This window comes from Chelmon rostratus, chromosome 8 (genome assembly GCF_017976325.1).
Source record: "Chelmon rostratus isolate fCheRos1 chromosome 8, fCheRos1.pri, whole genome shotgun sequence".
NCBI lineage: Eukaryota > Metazoa > Chordata > Actinopteri > Chaetodontiformes > Chaetodontidae > Chelmon > Chelmon rostratus.
The window spans coordinates 6,738,383-6,753,417 of NC_055665.1; the positions used below are offsets into that span (position 1 = coordinate 6,738,383).

Consider the following 15,035-nt stretch of genomic DNA (forward strand, 5'->3'; position numbering starts at 1 on the left):
CTGAAGCAGCACTACCATCATGCTGTGTTTATGCATCACTTTAATATTCTGTTGCTGCTTCTGGTTGTTTTCAAATAAAAGTTAATTAACAACCTGCTGAAGCTAACTATGGAAGATTTATCTCGAAGTCTCCGTCAAGTCTACTTTCGTTCAAATCAAGGGAAATACATGTACAGGTTAGGCTTCCTGAGTTTCAATTCATTCAGTAGCTAATTTTAAGATCCCAGACGTAAAGGGACAGTTGACCTTGGCGCCCTCCTCCCACAGCAGGGGGCCGACCGCACATTTAGACGTCACTCATCGTTACACCTGTCACACACAGCTGTGAGAAGGACAGCGATATCAAAGTGCCTCAACATAACATGAATAATTATATTTACATAGAGACATTAAAGTATTTTGGCTATTAGTGGTGTTTATGTCACTGTTTAATGGAAGTTGAAACTTTCAACCTTACTTTCAACTTGAAAGTAAGGTCACTAGCCTGCCTGACACTGATAAGACTGATAAGATTTTGATCAAAAACCAAGAGCTGATATACTAAACTATAAAAACAGAACAAGAAAAGAAGAGAAAACCAACAAAAACCACCCACACTCAAGAAGAATATCTCATTTAATAAGCATATCAAGTGAGCAAAGCCCTTTATAGTGAGATTTTGGCACAAAAATTAATGCTGTGCTGCTAAATAATTTATATGCCTCTTCTTCTCAATAAATTCAATAGCATTGGTCATCGGTCCCTCCTTACCTCCTAAATTCTTCCCAGTGCAGCCAGATAGTATCAGTAATCCTCTGGTGACATGATGTGTGGTGACTTGGGTTTGGCGTCGTGTCAGCGCCCGGCCAACAGTGAGTGTCATTCATTAGACGGGCTTACGTACGGCGGCCGCGATGAGTGACTCCACTGAGAGGCAGCAAACAGGTGCTGACTGACGCTGAGTTTGTGTGACTTACTACGGCTCTGTGTGAGTGATGTCATGGCCTGATGGTGCTGATGCCACTCGTGTCCGTTTGTTTTGTTTTTTTTTTACAGAGAAGAAGGCTGTCAAGCTGTCTGGGTGTGAGTGAGCACCCTCTAGTGGAGCCGCTGACTAGCTGTCCTGCAGAGCGTCTGTCTGTTTCTAACCATCAGCATTTCAAGGTAAAGCCACAGTCACGAGTCGCAGCACAGTTTTTATACAAAGCTACTAACAAGCAGCTGAGTTTCCTTTTTTTTTTTTTTTTAAAGTCTTCACACATTTCACACAACAACCCCACATGTGGGCCAAACCGCGAATAACTGTTGTTGTTGCTTTGACGCAAAACCCATCTAGTAAACAGTTTTCAAAATGGGACTGAGAATGACGGCAGTACATAGATTAATGCAAAAAGAGGAAAAAAGTGGTAAATGGACTGTATTTATATAGCGCTTTTCTAGTCTTCCGACCACTCAAAGCGCTTTACAACACGAGTCTGCATTCACCCATTCACACATGGTGAATAGGCCATTATCACACTGAACCTGAGTTCAAAATACAAGCAGCTAAGTTAAATATGCTAAAAGATGCTGCCACACATTCAAAACCCTTCACATGTTTTAAATTGGGAGTGGTTGCAAATTGCTAATTTAAGATGCGAGCACTAACAGCCCTATCTAATTCCCATCTCAGTGAAGTGCTTTGAGGCAGGTTTGGGTACCGTGCTATATATACGTCTCAGAATCTTTTGGAGTATTTGTGTGATTCTTAGATGCAGTGGCTGAGTCACGCAGCAGCACCAACGCTGTAAACAATATTTCAGGGTTTTTATTTTCTCCCGATGATGCATGTGCTATAACTGACAGGATGTTGTGTGTTCCAGAGGTCTATGGTCCAGCGTTGAGCAGAGACCATGTGGTGTTTGGAGCTGCTCTTACCACTGCTGTTGATCATCAATGGTAATGACTTCCTGTACCTCTTCTTTGTCTGGTGGTAGAGTAGACATATTCCTGCTCATATTTCACTCAACTCAACTCATCTTCCCTCAGATGCCAGTTGCCAGTGGAACGTTTGGGTGCCTCGGGACATCTCGGCCATGACAAACTCCTGTGTGGTCATCCCGTGCACGTTCATGTATCCGTCTGGCATCAGGCCGTACCGCGGCATTCACGGCATCTGGTACTTTGGCCAGCCGTACCCTCAGCTCTTCCCTCCTGTTGTCTTCAAAACGCGCACGGACGTCGTGCACGAGAGCTACAAGGGTCGCACCAAGCTGCTGGGTGACCTGCACCAGAGGAACTGCACTCTGCTCATCAACAACATCGGCACAGAGCACTCAGGGAGATACTACTTTCGCGCTGACCTCGGCGGAGCCAACATGTACACGTTCCCAGACTATGCTGAGCTCAAAGTTTTGGGTAAGTCACTGATCAGGGTGGAATATACATTAAACTGTAGCCTATAAACCAGAGTTATGAAATCAGTTTATGGCGAATATCAGCTGGTTATTTGTTAACTTTAAGAAGGGGCGATGCATTTTGGTAATGTTACCAAGGAGAGGATGGCATCCACCTCATATCGCCTACTGGCAAGACGTAAATTACAATTTAATTTAATAATCATTAGAGTTTTCACTTCAGTGGCTGTAAAGATTCATTAGTCCAAGTAAGCAACAATGTTTATCCATTTTTCAGTTATAACACCATAAATAATTAACAACCAGCTGAATTCATACTGTCTACCTATGGCAAGCTTGCTATTTATTTCATCATTATTTCATTTCAAAGACATTTCCATGTGACCTGGCTTTTAATTAAGGGTAACCTTGCTGTTATGGCTCTCATGTTTTTATTCATTCTCATTTCCATCCTTTTTTCTGTATATTTGACGTGATTGTTTTTAATTTTTTAAAGTTACTGTTATATTTTATTGATTGCCGCAGTGTCTTTGCTCTGCTTTGCAAATAAAGTTCCTGTTATTATTATTCATTAAAGAAATCCAATAATGCCTTTGTGTTCCTGTGCACCAGATCAACCCAACATTGACGTCCCAGAGGAGATTGTTAGTGATGAGAGTCTTGAGCTGACATGCTACGCTCCAGACAACTGCCCCGACATGACTCCAGAGATCCAGTGGATGTACACCGACTACCTGCCCGACCCGGAGTTCAGCTCGGACTACTTGGAGGAGAGCAACACGGCTGTGCTCTCCAGCACCCTCACCTTCACGCCCAGACCCATGCACAACGGGCAGCTCCTGGGCTGCAGAGTCTACTACCCCAACACCACTCTGGTCTATGAGAGGCTCATCTCTCTAGACATCAAGTGTAAGTTAAGAAGCACCTAACATTATAAAGCCAGTATTAATAATAATGTTTTCCCACCTCTATCTATAGTCTCAAAGGGACTGTTGTGTCTGACACTAGAGTCCCAGCATCAATTATGAGTTCCTATCCTGCAGATTTCTCTCTTGAGTGGTTTCCAGGCAGTGACTCAGAGGTGGCCCAAATGTGGACATATCCTCTATAGTGTTTGCTTCAAACGCCATTTAAATTCCAAAAAAGGCTTGGAGATAACACCTAAGCTAGTTTTCAGTTGATGGCAACTCTGACAGCACAGTCATCTTTGCAGAATAATATTCCCCACATCCTGCAAAACATGAGAAATCCACATACACAACATGGCAGTTAACAGCGTTACAATGCTAAAACACTTATTAATTAGCATAAACACAGATGTACAACCCTGATTCCAAAAAAGTCGGGATGATGTGTAAAATATGAAACAATGCAACCAAAGACTAGGAAAATTGTTTAACACTCCAAAAAGACCTGTTTGGTTCCTTCCACAGGTAAACAGGTTGACTGGTAACAGGTGATAGTATCATGATTGGGTATGAAAGGAGCATCCTGGAAAGGCTCAAGCGAGGATGGAGCGAGGTTCACCACTTTGTGAACACATGAGTGAATAAAGGAGATTAATACATGGGCACAGGAACACTTCACAAAATCTTTTTCGGTAAATGCAGTTCATTTGTAAATGATTGCATTCTGATTTTATTCAGGTTTTCCACAGCGTCCCAACTTTTTTGGAACTGGGGTTGTATTTGGACATTATGCCGTATAGTTAACTACTCAGGCTGAGTCTGAGCTTTCATTTGAGGGTGTGCAAATACATTTTGGATTAACCATATAGGAAATGTAGCTCTATTATTGTTCTTCTGCACCGTTGCACAAAAGGCAAAAATTTCTACGGTTTGCATCAAATGTCAAAAACACATATTTGTCCTGTGGTTTTTATGGGCTGCACTGTGCTTTGTTTCAGCAGGAAAGACTAACACGCTTTTTAAAGAGCTAGTCAGTCACTGTTGTCCAGACACCTGAATCCTGAGACACTGAATTGTCTTACTTTCCCTCCAGACGCTCCACGCTCTGTGTGGGTGAATGTGTCCTCAGAGGTGATGGAGGGCAGTTCTGTGATGCTGCACTGCGAGGTGGACAGTAACCCTCCTCCCAGGATCTCCTGGATGTTCGGAGACCAGGAGCTTCTGTGGGACACGGCGTCCAACGTCTCCCTCTCCCTGGACGATGTGACGCCTGCCCAGGAGGGAATCTACACCTGCGTCGGGGACAATGGCTACGGCATCATGAACACTTCACTGTACCTGGCTGTCAAGTGTGAGTCCTTGAGACAGGAGCTGCGCCCCAGTTCCAACACACATATTATACATACTGCACACAATTAGAACGTAGTAGAAAGCAAGTTACACTGGATTTGCATTTGGGAGTTTAGATGATTTAAAATAAGTTTGGATTGTACAATTAGCTTGAATTCTCCCATCAGAAACAATAAAGGAATAGTCCACTGAAAATGTTTTGACGATCAGATACTCACCCATGATTGACGGCTGTTGTCAGCCTGGATTCACAACAGCTGCAGTTAACACAGAGCAAATCTAAAAGCCTCAAATCATCCCACTAGCTGTTGATTTGTACAGTATGCTCAGTATTTTCCAAACTATCCTTGCTTCACCAATAAATCAATGTGCACTGCAGAGCCTCGGCGCCTCGGGGAGCCAATGGCAGAACAATAAACAAGTGTATTGGGCTATATTGTGGAAAACTCAGAGCTGTGTCCCAAATCCATATAACAAATAATAGTATCATAAATCAACGTATTTTTTTGCTTCGTACAAACACGAGAGACAGGAGAAACAATCAAATTGTGACCTTAGAATGCCACTGCCAATTAAACTTCACCACAAGAAATAAAACAAGGATCTAAAGATTTAATACTTTACTTTCTGTTTTCGAACATCCCCCTGAAGCTCCAGAACTACATTCTTTCCCTTTTTTGCAATAGTGTTGATAATAGCTCAATAAAAAAATCAAATGGATTTAGGTTGCATACTGAGTGACCACCAAACCTGCTGATAATTTGCATGGAGTATGGAACTGGGGTGGTGTTGTTTTCAGTAGAAAGTTACAAAAACCTGCTGTACTCAAACTGCTCAGCACCAAACAGCAGACGGACACAGTTGGAGACTAGCTGGTGAACATAGTGGAGCATCTAGCAGCTAAAGAGACTTATGTTTCCTCAAGAGTTGGTAGAGACCAAAAACAGAGCAAAAAGACAGCAAATATTGAGCTTACATTAGCCAGGTGATCAGACGCGTGACTCCAAATTAGTGATAATGTTGCTTTGTATCTGCTGGATGTGTGAAGAGGCGACTGTTTGCTAACAAGCTTGCATTATCAACTTAAAAGGTGATGACATGCCAATGTTGTGCTCACAGCTTGTTTCTGCTGCCCCCTAGTGGCCAAACTGCAGATTTAACTAAATTTTGTCCCTTTAAATTAAAGCGAGTAGCTTTGAGTTTTTTAAAACTGTTTGAGTGTCGAAGAGACATTTTCCAAAACTGCTCTACATTTTTTTGCAGACCCTCCCCGTGAGCCCCTGGTAAACGACTCTATGACCATATTAGAGGGAACCTCACTGGCTCTGCACTGTAGCACCCAGGGCAGCCCGGCCCCAACCCTCACCTGGCTGAAGGACGGGGAGCTGGTGGGCACCATCACGGCTGATGAGCTGTCCGTGCTGGAGATCGTGGAGATAACGCCGCAGGGAGATGGACAGTACCGCTGCCTGGCCGAGAACGAGCACGGAAGAGCCAGCAGCTCCCTCAACATCACCGTCGAGTGTGAGTGCTTCACTGTCCTGCAATTAATTCAGCAGTAGTGCAAAAAAAGTAGGACATAAAATAATAAAGATGAGTAAAATGAAGCTTAAATTGCTGTTCATACTTTCTGAAGTACAGCTTGCAGAATTTCAGAAAATATCCCACATCCATTGAGCTTATGTGCATTTTTTAACCTATTCTTGAAAAACACTTAAAATATGAATCATAACTGTAGGAAAAAAAATGTTTTATGAATCACATTCAACCCTGTTATTGAAGGTCTTTACTCTGCTGCCTCCTTTAACAGATGCGCCGGTCCTTCTGGAGGAGTCAAAGTGCACAGTGGTGAGGGAGGGTGTCCAGTGCGTCTGCATGGCCACAGGAAACCCTGAACCCACCATCGAGTTCTACCTGCCCGACCTGAACGTCACCATCAACGAAACAGACGGCCGGTACAACTTCTACACGCACACGGACGGACACACCTCCACGGGCATGATCAAGCTGCGGGAGAAAGGCGAGCGGGTCGACAACGGTCCTGCCGTCAACGTCCACTGCAGCATCTCCAACATATACGGGAGAGAGAGCGTTCTCCTGGAGCTACAGCAGGAGAGTGAGTAGAGTCTAACCATACACCTGAACTGATGCTGTCAACTGATCTGTTCGATAAAACCTCCTCCTTCTGCCTCCTCTTCATCGTCTTTCTAACAGCAGTCTCATGTGTTAAAGGCAGTCTATCAGTGTGTAAACTGATGTGATGCTACAATTGAAAGAATATTGATATTCCACATTTTCCTCATTGTCAACAACAAGAAACTTAACCTCCTAACAAGTATTGTCTCTGTAGCTGAAGCCTGATCTCTCTTATTCCTCTGTGCCATTGACATCCATTTTCGTTTTCAAATATGTTTATTGTGAAACATTTCTTCCTTCCAACAAGACATAGAGTCTGACATTCATATTCATATGTGAAAGTCATGCACAAACAACAAGACATATATCTAAACAACAAGGAAGGCCTATTGACAATATACATTACAGAAATATAATAAAATAATAATAGTAGTAAAAGAACATAAAAAAAACGACAGTAAAATTAAAATTACATCAATAGCAGCAAAACAGGACATACACAGCCTGTACCCTACCCCACCCCCTTCCAATCCCCTGATTAACCCCATAACCCCCAGGAGTGCCAAGTTATTAGTCCATTTAATCTGCAGTTGAGTCAAGGTAAGAGATTAACGGTTCCCAAGTTTTTTCAAACACCCTTAGTTTGCCTTTTAGGATGAATCTGATTCTCTCCAAGTGGAGGGTGTTGGTCAGGTCTGATAGCCAATGTTTGAATGAGGGTACTTCCGTTTCCTTCCAACTCAGAAGAATCAGTTTCTTGGCAGTTATAACACCATATGACAGGAGACGTCGTTGTGCTACATTGAGCTTGAGGAGCTCATCAGATATCGCCAAAATGATCAATACAAGGTCAGGAATAATTTGGATATCCAGAATCTTGGACAAGAAATTAAATATATCCCCTCAATATTTTTGTAGTTTATGGCATAGGGCATAACTGTGTGATAAGGTAGCCTCAGCACACTCACATTTCTCACACATTGGTGACACATCTGGGAAAATTTTATGCAACTTGGTCTTAGAGTAGTGTAACCTATGTAGAATTTTAAACTGTATCAAACAGTGTCGAGTATTAATGGAACATTCATGTATGTATTCAAGGCACTTTTATTGACATCCATTTTCGTCTAAAAACTATTAGAAACACACCAGAATCAGATTCAGAATGAGAATCTGCCTCATGGCCAAGTGTCTGTGCACATACAAGGAATTTGACTCCGGTTTGAACATTGCACTCAATGTACTTACATAGAAAAACATGACAAACGAGTACAAAAAGACAAAGAAACAAAAGAGTGAACAGTAAGTTTAGTAGTGCAAAAAATCAAATAAACAATATATACAAGAAATGATGCGGTAGTGAACCATATATACAATGACATTTACAATGTGTAGGTATTTATATTGACTCTGACAGTGAATGATGAATGTACATGTTAAAAGCTGTGCATTAATGGATGGTAAATGGCCAGTCAGTGGATGTTTAGGTGTCAGAGGGTTAGTGAACCTGTCTGACTATCTAACTGTTCATCAGGGTGACGGTGAGTCACCCACAACGCTGCGTTGGATGACGTCTTCCTTCATTAATGTGGGCACTGCAGTTTTTTTCCAGGCCATCTTGTACACGCTGTTCTGCTGCTGTAAATTAAATGTGTTTTGATCAGCAGCAGAAAATGACAACGACAAATGCAACTTTTCCTCGTGTTTGAGTAGCGATTGCTAAAAACTACAGAGTCCAGCTGTTTCAGACGGTTATTGAGCCGTGACAGAAATTAAATGTTTGTTGAGGAGTGCCGTCAATAGGAAAGAGGACCATGAGTTTGATTTTAACTTTGAGGTACAGACCAACAGAACATGTACACCAAATGCACAACTTGACATTGTGCAGAAAAAAGCCACTGTTATGTTACACCGGCAACAAGAATGATTACAATTTTGTGCATCAGAGTCTTTTTTTGGACTTTGTAATGGATTTACATTGAATAGTTCAATGTTACGTGGGTGTACATGTTAAAAGACCGCCATGAAATGATGTGCTCATTTACTTAGCAAAGCCACTAAAACAGCCACATCGTGACAGTTGCATCAGCACCATAAACAGCACTATACATCAAATGAGCAAGACTATGACAGCGTGCAGCTCAGGGGACATTTTATTCTACTCCCACACATATCTATTACTCAGTATCGGCAATCACACCCTGAAAAAGGTCTTATTTTTACTATTATTATCTCTCCCAGGTTTGATGTTCAGCCTGTCTTTTTTATGTGAAGCTCTTTGCTATGAACTGCATTTCTTGTATGAAAGGTGCTATACAAAAAAAGATTATTATTATTATTATTATTATTTGACTCTTGAAAGATGCACTGGCAAAGTTTCTCCCCCGAGAACTGAGAAATTACACTGTTTAATTCATTTAATTGCTAAAAGATACACAACTGCCATTAGGCTATGAGGGAGCTGTTGGTGGTGAAAATGGCGACCCAGGCCCAGGTTATTGTTGGTGGTGGAGGAGAGGGGAGAGGTAGTGGTGGGAGGTGGCACTGTGGTGGCTGCAGTTGTCCCTGCAGCTGTTTCTATCACCAACGCAAGTTCCTGTTTCATTACTGGAATCTAAAACGCCGCTAGCAGCAGCTGATTCTTGTAGTGTGGCTCCATCTGTTGAGGCGTCGTCCTCGTCATGTGAGCGTCTCTGGTTGGTTAACGAAGCCCATTTCCATGGAGAAATACGAATGCTAATACTTAAACCAAGCTAGCCAGTTGCTGTACACACAACTCAAAACCGGTCGAGTGGGTCACCAGCAGAGGGTGCACGTAGACCATATTATCAGACAATTCTTCCGGACTTTCACCCCACAATAAAAACATGGTATTCCACACGCTAATGTATGATATACAGGTATATAAATACCTGCTTTTTCTTGGGGGGGCCAAAGTCCTGGATGGGATGCCTGACGACCTGGGTCTCTTGCTCTTGTGGGATTGCTCTGAAACCCCAATAACACATTGTGGGTTTTTGCCTCTTTGTGGGATCCTTGGGATCATGACAAATACAAAAATAGATTAATGTCAGCTTTTTACTTCAAATTCTGTCAACGTCATAAACGTACATGATGGATGACGTCATGAACAGATGTTTTCCTCCTCCTGTGTATTGACTCCTCACTGGCCAAGCAAACAGCTTCTTCCCCTAAATTGATGCAACTATACCGTGATGAAGTGAGCAATCCCTTCATTTTTGGTGGTCTACGTAACAGAGGTTTAAGCTCGTCTCTATGCTCTTGTTGTCGTTGTATAGCATCTTGTTGGGCACCGTTTTTCTGCGCTTAGTTCAATTTGTTCACCAATGATTAAAAATGCCCTCTTTTTTACTTGTGATCGCCTCTTTTTTTCAGAGAAGTACATGATGGCGGTTATAGTCGGCACCATTGGAGGAGTGGCGGTCATAGCCTTCATCATTGCAGCAGTGAGATACGTTGGCCACAACAACAAGAAGTGAGTATAAACGACAAACTAATGGAGAGGCCGATGCGAGGCAGAAGTAGTCATTTTCCTCACGAAGCAATTTTCTGAAATCCAAGGAAACACTTAAGCCTTGTCATCCATTCTAAAACACACTGATTCACATTGTACAGGATATGAGTGAATGTGGGATTGATGTGGACGTGAGAATCATTTCTCCAGAGCAATTTCAGTTTATTTGCCAGGGCAAGTTGAAATCCGTGGAGATCCACATTGGCTGCCTTGTGGAGTGGGTTAGAAAGCTGGACTAACCTTATATTTTGCAGGCACAATTCCCTGCTCTGACACCGCTTCCGTATCCTCGCTATGCTAAATACAACCCAGGTAGCCTTCTTAACCAAGGTGCTTTGTTTTAGCCTCAAGGCATATTTGGACCCCTAAATTTGCAAGCTTTCTCTGGCACATCACCCCTGAAGTGGGTGTGAGCTCAGCGACTAAACCCATGAAATAACCACGTCACTCACAGCCACAGTTGGCCTCCGACATAACCTCACAGAGCTTGTTGTTTTAAAATGGATGCCCAGGCTTGGCGTGTCACCCTGCGTTAGTGGCAGTCGAGACCGAGTCTGATTATGTGACTCCGTCCCCCAGAGAGAATGGCAACCCTAGGCAGGACGTGGTCCTGGAGAACCCAGCTTTGTACTACAGCGCAGTCAAGAAGGACAAACAAAATCTGAGGAAGAAAGTGGTGAGACATGCTGATGTCAATGATTATGATTATGATGGAGGATGGGTTGGATGACCATTCTCACATTGTTTGGGGTTATAGTTCTGTGTAATGCAACAAGTTGTAAATCATGAGAGCCCAGTTTGACCTCTGAAAACGAGGTACTAGAAGGAATCTCTCCAAGCAGCAGTCCAGTAGCTCCAACCATGACCTTTCCAAACACTGTTTTCTCTTGCTTTCATCGCTTCTCTGCGTTTTTCTGTCTGTTTTTCTCTCCCCTAACTCTTGCACAGCTTAAGACAGAGCTGTTGGGCTCAAAGTTTAACTCCATTCTAGAGGAGACTACGGTAAGGTTCCTAAACAAATCCCCATTAAAAACACAAGCCTCAGCGACCAGCCAAGTCTCAAGCCAAATCGTGTAATAGACCCACCAGTCCACCAGAGGGCAGTGTGCCAGTGTCACGTTTTGCCTCAACGAGGCGTGAAAAGTAAGTGCGCGTATAAAGGTGCAGCACCAGCAGGAGGCGATAATGTAAATAAATAAATGTAGTACAGGATTTCCACACAGGAGGCCAGCAGTCAGTGTCGATGGCGAACCATGAACAAAACTGCGGCCCTCACCTGAAAAGCTTTATCTTGAAACCAGATGTTGCATGTTTATTATCGCTAACTTGACCGCGGAACGTGTTCTTTTCACGCCCAGGCGATGCAAAACGTGACACTGACACAGTGGGCCGGCGAGTCTGTTACACGCTTTGGTGTGATTCCAGGTTGCAGCGACAGATGCATCTCCTCGCATATCAGCTTCTGTGTCCTGTACACTGCCGTTTGTTTCCGACACTGCCTTCCGCATGGCTGCCTCATTGCTAACACAAACTGCCAGACTAACAGGAAACATCTCAACCTCCTTGTCAGTTGTCGACCAGTAACCGCTAACATCTGTCGCACTCTTTCTGTCGTCTGAGGTGTCCCCGGCACCTCGCCAGCGATCTGTGCCGCTGATCGGTCCTTCTGTCCGCAGGGAGAAGACGGGGATTATCAACCTGTGGGCTCTATGGCAGGACTGGAGAGGCAGGAGCTGAATTACGCTGCTCTGGAGTTTATCGGGGCCAGGTCCAGGGAGGGGGCCTCAGGGAGGGGGGATGACGGCAGCAACTACACGGAAATCAAAGCCAAATGAATCGCGATCCTTCCCTGATCCCTCTGCTATGCGAGACGCAGTGGCGACCCCGACACATCTTCTCCCCCATGAACTGTGTAACAACCCTCCATCCTCCACCGGATTTCACCCTGCATATGATGACTCCCTGTTTCTCATTTCCTCAGATTTGTCACATGTAGTGTACCACTCGATGCCAGTACTCCCCCACATGCTGCCCCTCCTCCATGGGACACCCCTTCACAAGCCATCATTTGGGACAACTGGTACTTTTTGGGGTCAGAGCACGACCCACTGGACAATGTAAAAGAATTGATTTAAATTTCTAGCCTCGGTTGTAGTACATGAGCTCCAAAACATGCAGTGTTAACCAGCGACCATGATTTTTTTTTTTTTGCTTTCATAGTGGTTGTCGATGCAGACGTCTGAGAGCTCGCGTCCGTCTCACTCTTCGCTCTTCATGTGTGTCTTGTAACTGTCACTGTGTCTGCTGCCAGTCGAAGCATCAGGGCAAGGAGTAACTGCGCTTTTTGTTCTGTTATATTTATGTGTGTCTATCAGCTGAGGGCAAACCTCTCCTCTCTTTCCTTTGGTTAATTCCATCCCGAGAAGATAACCAACTGAGGCCGGGAGACGGAAACGCATCTCAGCACCTTGTTTCCACGTAATTGCATTTGATGTGAGCTGTGACTCGGAAGCCTCTCGTAATAAATGAAACGAAAGTCCCCGTCGCCTTTGATAATGATCGAGGAGGTTTTGCAAATTCAGGTGGCGCACTGTTCTGCTCTGAGAAACGTCACAGCTCCTTTCCAGCATTTTCCAGTTAACAGTAGAATGTGAGATTTATGGGAATTTCCTGCACTGTGGCCGACGCAAAAAGTCTGTCTCACCCCCTCCCTAAAGCGTGGCTTCTGGCTCTCTGATTGATCTGGAAAACACAGACCGAAAAGCACAACATACTTGCGAGCGAGCGGCCAAAGTGTTATCTCTTTCAGACAATGTATGTGTGCGTGTGTGTGCGCGTGTGTGTGTTCAAATCGTGCTGAAAGATCACAGGACACTGATCACTGGGGTCTTTGGGACGTTCGAGCATCTCTTCACTCCAGGAGTCGATGCTTTATTCTCACAGGGTTGCGTCAGATGTTTGAATGACAAGAAGTGATGCTGACTAGCCAGTTGGTTGTGCTATTCAAAGACATTTGATGAACCTGTGATGTAATATCAAAGGTACTAATAGTCTAACTTGATAATGATGGTGTCAGTAATATATATTAATCAGATGTATATTGATAGGAAAAGGGATGCCGGTATGTACAGTAAATACCCTGCATGACTGTTACGCCAGCAGGCACACATATAGGTAAATGATAAAAGCCAGTGTGGGAAGTAAAAACACATCATTCAAATATTTTTGACTGAACACTGTCTTAATATGAGCTTAGTAAACAGTAACAACCTCTAACGAGGTCTAACGTTTACATGCGGGGAGTAACCTTGTCATTGACTGTGATTGCGGTTGATTTAAAGTATAATACCAGCCGTGTTAATCTGTCCTCAGTATTAACCACTGAAAGGGAAATTAGTAGCGCACTTCCATTGAACTGACTCCCAAGAGGCAGAATTAAACAAAGAGTAGTCAAAATCAGAGCGGCAGAGGCCGAGATATCCTGACTTTTAGCCCAGAGCTCAAAACCCAATGGATCCTACATTACCCACAATGCAACACACAGCATCTTTTTGTGCCTCTCAAACTTAACTCACTTTTTTTTTTTTTTTTTTTTTTTCTGTTTTATGTGTAAATTTTGGTGTCCAAGCTCAGGCTGAGGTATCTCAGACTTTACAGAGCCGTGTGACAGGAGGACATTATACAACTGTCTTCACAGGCCGAGCTGTGCTGCCCATGATGAATATCTGATCTTTATGCCCGTAAGTCAGTGAGATCCCCTTTTATACACAGAGCCACGACCCACCAATGAAGCCGCCGCTGTGCTTCCTCCGCTTCCCTCCACTATTTCCACCTTCCATCTGAAGATAACTCACAGACACGCTGCAGCCCGACTGACATGGTCCGTCATTTTAAATAAGACAACAGGGACTGATTGTTCACAATATGTATGTAACAGCCGCATTCGTACAAATGTGTAGTGAAAATGCAAATGCATAATTAAGGTGTATTGTGTGTTGCGTTGTTTTAACAGTGCTAAACAAGTTTTCAGTCTAAATGAATCATGCAAAACAATTACTCTGTCAGGTTTCTCTGCAAGAAATTATTTCTAAATCACTGAACAGCGAGCGGTTGACTGTGTGTTGAACATCAAATATGCACCTTTGTCCGCTGATTGTCTCCTCCTCGACAGGCTGTCCTGATGTTGACAGAAGTCTCAAGTGGAAAGTAAAATCCAGCTAGAGACATGTGATGATCTCTTCTCGAAGATCGAAATTACTCCTGGCACACGCGCTGACTAAGGCTTCACATAACACGCGTGTTATTAAACAACGCTGTGTTGTGGCAGTCTCATTTAAAATGATGGATTAAGTTCATCAAGGCAGCAGCATGTCTCTGTGTTTCTTATTGGTTTTACAATCAGTAGGAGCACAAAAGCAAAGGCAAAGGCCTCTGACTGTTAACCGCTAACTCCATACATGGGTCAACAGCAATGGCATAATGAGAACGACACTACATTATGAGGACGACCGCAGTTTAGGATGTTTACATGAAACCAGATAAGACTGTCTGCCAAAACATCATGTGAATAAACTGTTGATGAAGCTTCAGGTTGCCTCTGACACAGGGCTAAGAAAGGTAATAATGATGTGATGCAGCGGATCATTTTTCTGACATACCCATCATGCTTCACTGTGCAGGTCTGAGTGTGCGAGCTGTGGAAGAAGTAATGTTTCACAAAGTCATGCATTG

General features: G+C 43.5%; 1 protein-coding gene across 2 annotated transcripts; it reads left to right on the plus strand.

Annotated features, from left to right (window-relative positions):
* Window positions 1-1,871: 1,871 nt before the first annotated feature.
* On the plus strand, window positions 1,872-13,841 carry mag (myelin associated glycoprotein). Of its 2 annotated transcripts, XM_041941593.1 has the most exons (10): window positions 1,872-1,917; window positions 2,008-2,376; window positions 2,988-3,284; window positions 4,377-4,634; window positions 5,897-6,157; window positions 6,444-6,749; window positions 10,166-10,265; window positions 10,884-10,980; window positions 11,253-11,306; window positions 11,981-13,841. In XM_041941593.1, exons 1-10 carry the CDS (start codon window positions 1,872-1,874, stop codon window positions 12,137-12,139), a joined length of 1,947 nt encoding a protein of 648 aa, XP_041797527.1. In that variant the 3' UTR covers window positions 12,140-13,841. The 2 variants fall into 2 exon arrangements, with proteins under 2 accessions (XP_041797527.1, XP_041797528.1); XM_041941594.1 differs by lacking the exon at window positions 11,253-11,306.
* Window positions 13,842-15,035: the final 1,194 nt, after the last annotated feature.

Bases quoted from the DNA above. Each gene is read 5' to 3' on its own strand.
- mag (XM_041941593.1), top strand. From the start codon at position 1,872: ATGTGGTGTTTGGAGCTGCTCTTACCACTGCTGTTGATCATCAATG. The intron at 2,377-2,987 runs GTAAGTCACTGA...CCTGTGCACCAG, and splicing joins TGCTGAGCTCAAAGTTTTGG to ATCAACCCAACATTGACGTC. The intron at 6,750-10,165 runs GTGAGTAGAGTC...TCTTTTTTTCAG, and splicing joins CCTGGAGCTACAGCAGGAGA to AGAAGTACATGATGGCGGTT.